General features: G+C 37.4%; 1 protein-coding gene across 1 annotated transcript; it reads left to right on the top strand.

Annotated features, from left to right (window-relative positions):
- Window positions 1-4,825: 4,825 nt before the first annotated feature.
- On the top strand, window positions 4,826-7,362 carry LOC132902184 (tissue factor pathway inhibitor-like). The gene is made up of 4 exons (XM_060946278.1): window positions 4,826-4,958; window positions 5,802-5,990; window positions 6,558-6,712; window positions 7,141-7,362. Exons 1-4 carry the CDS (start codon window positions 4,826-4,828, stop codon window positions 7,360-7,362), a joined length of 699 nt encoding a protein of 232 aa, XP_060802261.1.
- The last annotated feature ends 387 nt before the right edge of the window (window positions 7,363-7,749 follow it).

Here is a 7,749-nt window from a genome sequence, read left to right on the forward strand (position 1 = left end):
AAAATAAAGGGCTTACATAGGTAGGGTTTTGGTCGCGAGCCTTCGTAGGTTTATGTTGAAAAAAAAAAACTAATTTTGTTATATCGCTAACAACCCGGCTTCGAATGAGTAGAATTTACAAATATAAACTTACTTCAGAAATACTTCTTTTCATCATTTTGTACAGGAAATCAGTCCACAAATTTCTGAGATAAGCACATATCGTCCAAGATAGCGTAGATAGCGTCCAAGATATATATATATATATATATATAGATATATATATAAGATGGAGAGAGAATGGGAAAGAGATATAGTGGTCCTATTCTTTTTCTGATGGTGCCAGAAACCACACGGCATACTTAGCCACAAACCAACAATAATACGTAACGCAAACGTAAACACAGAATATTTCCAGCTTTTTCGCTAACTACAAATGCCAACAGTAACTACGCGGCAAAGTTTCGGAGCCGCGGTAACCACAATTAACAATGCAAATGTATCCAAACTAAAGCTGCTCTGAATTTCATAGCGGATACATATGGTAATCAAGTTTGGCCCAAGAAAAACCTCATTGGATAGAATTTAGCTGTTACTCGTTAAGATTTGCAACGCTAAACTTGGAGGCGCGAGTTTAGCAAGAGTTTGCTATGTGCGCAAAGAACACTTAATTTTTATAGAATACAAATAATCGCGAGGGTGTAAGTTTAATGGGTATTGCAAAATACGTACGCACATATCATACGTCTGAAGGCTGAGAGTCAATAGTTGCAAAATTTAAAAGACAACAACTTAAAGGGTATAATCCTAAATTATGACGATGCTACTTCGTACTGTAAAACATACTTACTGGTTTAATAAAAATTGCATCTATAAATAGCTGAACGTGATCTTTCATTCTTTTCAAGACTGTTGGCGCTGTCTACCCCGCAAGGGACATAGACGTGATTATATGCATGTATGTGTGTATGCATCTATAAACTTAGAATGATTACTGTCTTAACCCTTTACAGGACAGAATACTGAACTCAAATTACACAGGGTGACACTCCGGGTTTTCATACAAAAAATCACCACGTCTATAGCAGTACTTTTTAAAATGACTACTAAAATATCAATATACGTCTGTAGCTACGGGCATACCCGCTGTACGGATACAACCGGACTGTTATTGTAAATAGAAACTTAAACCAACAAGACGGTTAGTTAGCCTCAAAAGGGTCTGTTTCAGTATTTTCTGATGTTTCAAATAAACTATCATCGTCGGTATCTTCCGGGGTCGACACATCCTCCAACAGTTTTTTGATTATTCTCTTCGTCTTTATTCATCTATGACAAAAAGTGAACTTGAGCAAATCACGTAAGTTCGAGATTTGTGTAATGGCATTAGTGTCTTCAATAGCCAGGTTTTCAACGCAACGTCATAAGTTTAGCGCGTCTTCTTTTTGCCTGAGTTTTCCTCAATTTAACCCTATGACAAAGTATGTATATACATTAGTACCTAACAATTTCTTTCAATTTTAATACCAAATAACACCACTGAAGGATTTTCCTTAATGCCTATGGATACAGTAATATCGGTATTGTTAACTAGTATAGCTTGAAGCAAAACCAGGTTCATTTATACATATATTTTTTTTTAATAAATACATATTTCTAAATGGTATGGCACGTAGGAAATTTTTCTTAAGCTCATTACAAATCTACATCACTAAGTTATCATTAACTCGTTTGTGTGGTGTAGTTCGTTAGTATTTTGTCTCAGTCTTTATAATACCTAGACGCGATAGTCTAGACCAGTTTGTTCCTAGCCGTCTGTTCCGTCTTGAGGGTTCTTTGCCTAAAGCACTCGAGAATTCTAGATTTAATTAAAATTCATATTTTGTACTGCTTCAGTCTAGTTGATTTGTTTTAAACTTGCGGGAATAATTTAAATTTTTGAATTGTTTGAATTTCTGTTTGCAGAGATTCCTATGTCATCTGGAAAATGAAGGAATGTATTCATTTTACGGATGCTATCTTTGACTTTTTCTTTATCATTCTTACCCTTATTACTTCTATGCTGGTCTGGTAGCAATGAAAAATTCAAGCTGCTTCTCTTCTTAAGTAAATTGTAAAGATAAGACAAGATATATATATATATATATCTTGTCTTGTCTTATATATATATATATATATATAAACTAGCTTTTGCCCGCGGCTTCGCCCGCGCAAATGTATTTATATTATAAGGATACGCCATAAAATTTCACCCATTTTTTTATCCCGTATCGTGCGGGGCTGTTTTATGTTTATATTTGGTTTAAATTCATATGGCTTCTCCCGTTTTGTCCCGTCTCTTCTCGTTCTGTTCCGTCCCGTCCCAACCTGTTGTGTCCCGTCCTGCCCCGTCCAGTCCTATCCTGTCCCATCCCATCCTATTTAGTGCCATCCTGCTTTCCGCAACTGATACGTATTTTTTACTAACCAATATTTAAGACTTCTCGCACTTCGACACCTATCACTATCAAAAATATCAAATCTAATCAACAAATCAAAAATTAACTGAAATAGAGAGTAAAATAAGTTAAATAAGTCAAGTTTAAAGTTAATGAATCAAACGAATAATAATTTCAAATCAAAATATTTGTAATGTGTAATATGTAGTTTCGCGTATGTCCGCTAGGGGCGCTGCTAAAATTACACGATAAATTAAAATATTTTACGCTACCTAGCTAAAGGACGGTAACGAAACGCCATCTATCGAGCATCGAGACAACTCGTGATAGTTAATAGAAAATAAAATTCGGGTGTTTTATTTATGCATACCGATTACGCCGAGATTTATGGACCGATTTACGTGATTCTTTTTTTGTTCGGTAGAGTATACTTTCAAGTTGGTCCCGTTGTTACCTAGTCAGGATCTGATGATGGTATTCCAGGGAAATCAAGGGCAAACCTCAAATTTACAGGCAATTACGTTTTTGACAATTTCATAGATCTGTTTAAGTATTTGCGTCTGATAGTCTTCATCCCATGTGAATGAGCTGATGATGGAAGGTACAACTCCTCAACGGTTAGGAGTTGAAAGAAAATTCTTACGAAGTTATACGTACATGTGAGGCTATTAGGTTGACCTGATAATAAAAAGTAAATCTCATTAACGTTAAGAATTTAGGTGAAAATGGATGCGGACAAATTTCGTAGCTGTTTGTATGGGTAGTGTTAACACAAAATAGGGATTTAAAGGCGTGATGTTATTAATGTTATGCATGTACAAAGTCTTTTTTTTTTAAGGATGTCATACAAAGTCTTTTTTTTTAAGGATGGGAAATCATCAAATGACCTCTCCCGCTCTGGGTGGAACGGAAGGGAGTGTCAGACTTTTACTGACTAAAACCCACCTCGTTCTTTCAGTTGCCCTTTGCGTTCCGGGGCCACGGTATCTCGTTAGAACTTTCCCGCAGCCCCGGCTCAGTTTATCCCGTTTCCCCCCCTTGGGGGTTGACATTTCAAAAATCCCTTCTTAGTGCTCACTTATGTTACTAAAGGAACCTCTGTTCAAAATCTCAGACTCCTATACCGAGCGGTTTCGGCTGTGCGTTAATAAATCAGTCACCCAATCGCACCCCCTAAATCACGATTGGAGGGTAGTTTGAAAAAACTTATAATGACAAACATATTTACTTACCTATGTACGTGTTCATGCCAAGTTTCAAGTTTATAAACCCAAGGAATAAGATTTTTCATAGAAACGTTTTTACCCCTTTTCCCCCCCTTGGGGGTTGAATTTCCAAAAATCCTTTCTTAGTGCTCCCCTACATATCCCAAGGAACCTACATTCCAAATTTCAGCTGTCTACGACCAGTAGTTTCGACTGTGCGTTGTCTGTCAGTCAGTCACTCAGTAACGGAAGAGTTTTATATATATAGATATTCTGAGATTAGCACATATCGTCCAAGATATATATATTTTAAAATTCACACTGGTATTGTAAAATTCGGTCAAGGGAATGATTAAAGGATCACGTTATCAAAACAGGGCTAGCAACTAGCACCATATAGATTAATGTACCAAAATGTAAATGCGTAATTAACTGTATCTTCACTAAGCATCTGTCTAAGTGAATTAAAGGCTTACACCCTGACGCATACTTAAACCTACTTATAACAAAGGTCATACTGACTATGATCAACATAATCTAGTTAAAGCCATCACTTGCTGATTACTGAAAAGCTACAGATTATAATATGTTTAGTTTAGTGTACTTAATGGATGTGTTAAAAGACGAGTCGAAGATAGGTTGACTTTGATTTCTTTTGTTTAGGTGATGGTCAAGTAACTTATTTGAATAATAATTCTTTCATAAAGCCAAACATCTAAACGTGACCTTTCAGTCTTTTGGTGACTGTTGGCTCTATCTACCGCAGGGGATATAGACGTGATTGTATATAAATATGTTATGAAAACATAGGTATAATATTGCATTGTATTTAGGCTCCAATCCATGAAATCTTTGTAATCGTGATTCATGTTGTCACAACATCGTCGGAGCCGCGGTTCTCCAGGCATAACACCTAGCCTAGCGGAAGATCTTCCCTTTGTGGCAGTCGACCCCGAATCTCGCTACTAAACTAACACATTTATTATTTGGGATTAAATCTAGATGGCATATATTACTACTGCCACGTTATTTTTTACACTGATTACTTTGAACGCAAGTTAATATTTCTCTGAATTTTGTTAGCACAATCATATAATCCACTAACTCAATAAAAACATGATTTTATATTTAGTCAATTTTGGTTTACTGCCTCGTCGCGAATTTTATTATTTATAGAAATGTTTTGACATACAGAATACAGAAATGAAATTGGTTTTGCGGAGATTGTGTTTCGTTCTTGTCATTGCGGCGAATGTTCGAGTGTTGGCTAGAATATTCGATAAAATTGATAGAAGTGCAACGCAGGTTGTTAGGAGCACGGCATTCGTGCCGAAAGGTAAGTGTTTAGGGTTTGGTAGATAAATACTTTTAGGGCACCTCTCTCAACTTTAATTTACATACATACATATAGTCACGTCCATATCCCTTACGGGGTAGACAGAGCCAATAGTACCGAAAAGACTGAATGGCCACGTTCAGCTGCTCGGCTTAATGATGGAATCGAGATCCAAACAGTGACAGGTTGCTCGCCCATCGCCTAAAAAAGGATCGCAATTTTATAAGCGTATCCCTTAGTCGCCTTTTACAAAATCCGTGGGAAAGTGATGGAGTGGTCCTATTCTTTTTGTATTGGTGCCGGGAACCACACGGTATAACATTAAAATTTTCTTTATTATCATTTCTTCTTATGGTGCCGTCTTCCGATGGATGGTCATGGATGATCATCAAGGTCACCACACTCTGAGATTCCTGCTCGGAACAACGATGTGGTGTACTAATGAGGAACCATTGACGAAGATCATCCATGGTCTCCTTCAACATTGCTATTATACTTCAGTTGCTTTCTACGAAATCCAGTATATAAAATGTTCCTTTTATCATGTCTTGGCATTAGTCCGGTTGCATCCTTACATCTTTGGAAGGAATTCGACTATGACCTGGATGCAGGATGGCGTAACTCAAGTTTTTACTACGAAGTATAGGCTTATAATGTTGAGATTCTTCTTTTAGGCGACGGGCTAGCAACCTGTCACTTTATATGAATCTCAACTCTATCAGTAATCCAAACAGCTGAACGTGGCCTATCAGTATTTTCAAGACTGTTAGCTCTGTCTACATTGCAAGGGATATAGACGTGATTATACGTATGATATAATTATCTTCTCCGCTCTTGTTCCAGTGGCAAAGAAACTATGTCTGCTGAAGCCTCAAAGAGGTCCTTGTCGGGCATACTTGGACATGTATTACTTTGACCCAAAGACCCTAAACTGCTCCACGTTCACGTGGGGTGGGTGCCAGGGTAACGGTAATAGATTCGACACAAAAGACGAGTGCGAAGACTACTGTAAAACGAAACGTGGTGTTCGGCGTAAGTGGAATTTTCCATTTTTGTCTGCCTCTGTGGCGCAGCGGTAGTACGTTTGTCTGTGACACTGGAGGTCCCGGGTTCGAATTCCGGCCAGGGCGTGATGAGAAAAGAACTTTTCTGATTGGCCTGGGTCTTGGATGTCTATCTATATAAGTATTTATTATAAAATATAGTTATATAGTTAATATATAATATCGTTGATTTAGTATCTCGTAACACAAATCTCGAACTTACTTCGAGGCTAACTCAATCAGTGTAAGTCCCGTATATATTTAAAAAAGAACAGATTATTTTGTTGATCCCGCAAGGCGTTAATGTAGTTACACGAGGCTTTACGTGTATCGTCAGCCCTCCTAGAATTATTTGTATGGTAATCATCAAGCCTATCCCTTAGTCACCTTTTACGACATTAATGGGAACGAGACGGAGTGATCCTGTTCTAAAGTGCCGGTAATCACACGACATAATTACTGTTCAACGTAATTATTGAAAGTTTGTGGATAAACGTTTGAAATTATAAGAGACAGTTCTTATGATGCAAAATCTGATTAACTGTTAACTTTACAGCACCTGTTCCCAACTTTTGTCAGTTGTCATTCGACTACGGTTACTGTTTCGGAGAAGTGAAGCGGTATTACTTCGACCCGATATATAAAACCTGCAAGTTGACCATTTATTCTGGATGCGGTGGGAACAGAAATAATTTTTACACGCTGGAAAACGTATGTGTCCTAAGCTTCTTTCAGTTCATAAAGATTCTTCTTCTTTTTCGTGTGGTTGATTCAACCCTTACTTTTATTACAACATCCATCTATTTGAATCTCAATTCTATCATTAAGCCAAATAGATGAACGTGGCCATTCAGTCTTTTCAAGACTGTTGGCTCTGTCTACCCCGCAAGGGGTATAGACGTGACCGTATGTGTATGTATGTATCCACGCTGGTCTGTTAGCGAACATGTTAAACATGAATGAACATGTTAAAACATAGCGTGTTCCAGCTGCTTCTCTTCTTGTGCAAATCGTAAACGTCAATTAAGGGAAATGTCTTCTAGGTACTATCGACAAATTGGGATATGGAGTAGCACTATGTCTTTCACAATAGAATAGAAGCCACGAAAAAAGGCAACTAAATAAATATTCTTTTTCAGTGCCTCTCGATGTGTCTATTCGGAAACGGACGCGTCACCACTAAGGCGCGCGCAGGCGCAGATTTAGAGTACAAGACCGTCGTTATAGTGAATCCCCCGTTCACCACCCCACCACGAGGTCTGGCGCAGACCGGGAAAGATGGCCTTAATTTGACACTAAAAACGTTTGTGAGGAAATATCAGAACGGATCAGGCGTTTACTTTGTTACTGTTAAGGGATAATTTGTTAAATTATATTAAAATTGATTTAAGTTTTTTTTAGTTTATCCTTATAAAAGCGCGTATTTAACGCCAACTATATAAGATATAGGTCAGCTCGCTTGAATTAAGCGCTGCCTACAGAGGAATACAGGTTTTTTGCAAATCCCACGGAAACAGGAACATGTGTTTACCTGGATGAAATTTCTTTCTTTCTTTATCCATCTCATATTATTTAACGTTAAGAAGAAAAAATAGTTAATCCTTCATTTGGCCAGTTAGTTAGTTAGTCAGAGTTGAAAAACAGACGATAACGTAGAGAGTCAGTAATGCCTATCAACAATACATTTATAATAGGCTATAACTTCAAATCACATTTAAAAAAAAAGAGCTTTTCCAAATAATAAATCT

Source organism: Amyelois transitella, chromosome 10, assembly GCF_032362555.1.
Source record: "Amyelois transitella isolate CPQ chromosome 10, ilAmyTran1.1, whole genome shotgun sequence".
Lineage (NCBI taxonomy): Eukaryota > Metazoa > Arthropoda > Insecta > Lepidoptera > Pyralidae > Amyelois > Amyelois transitella.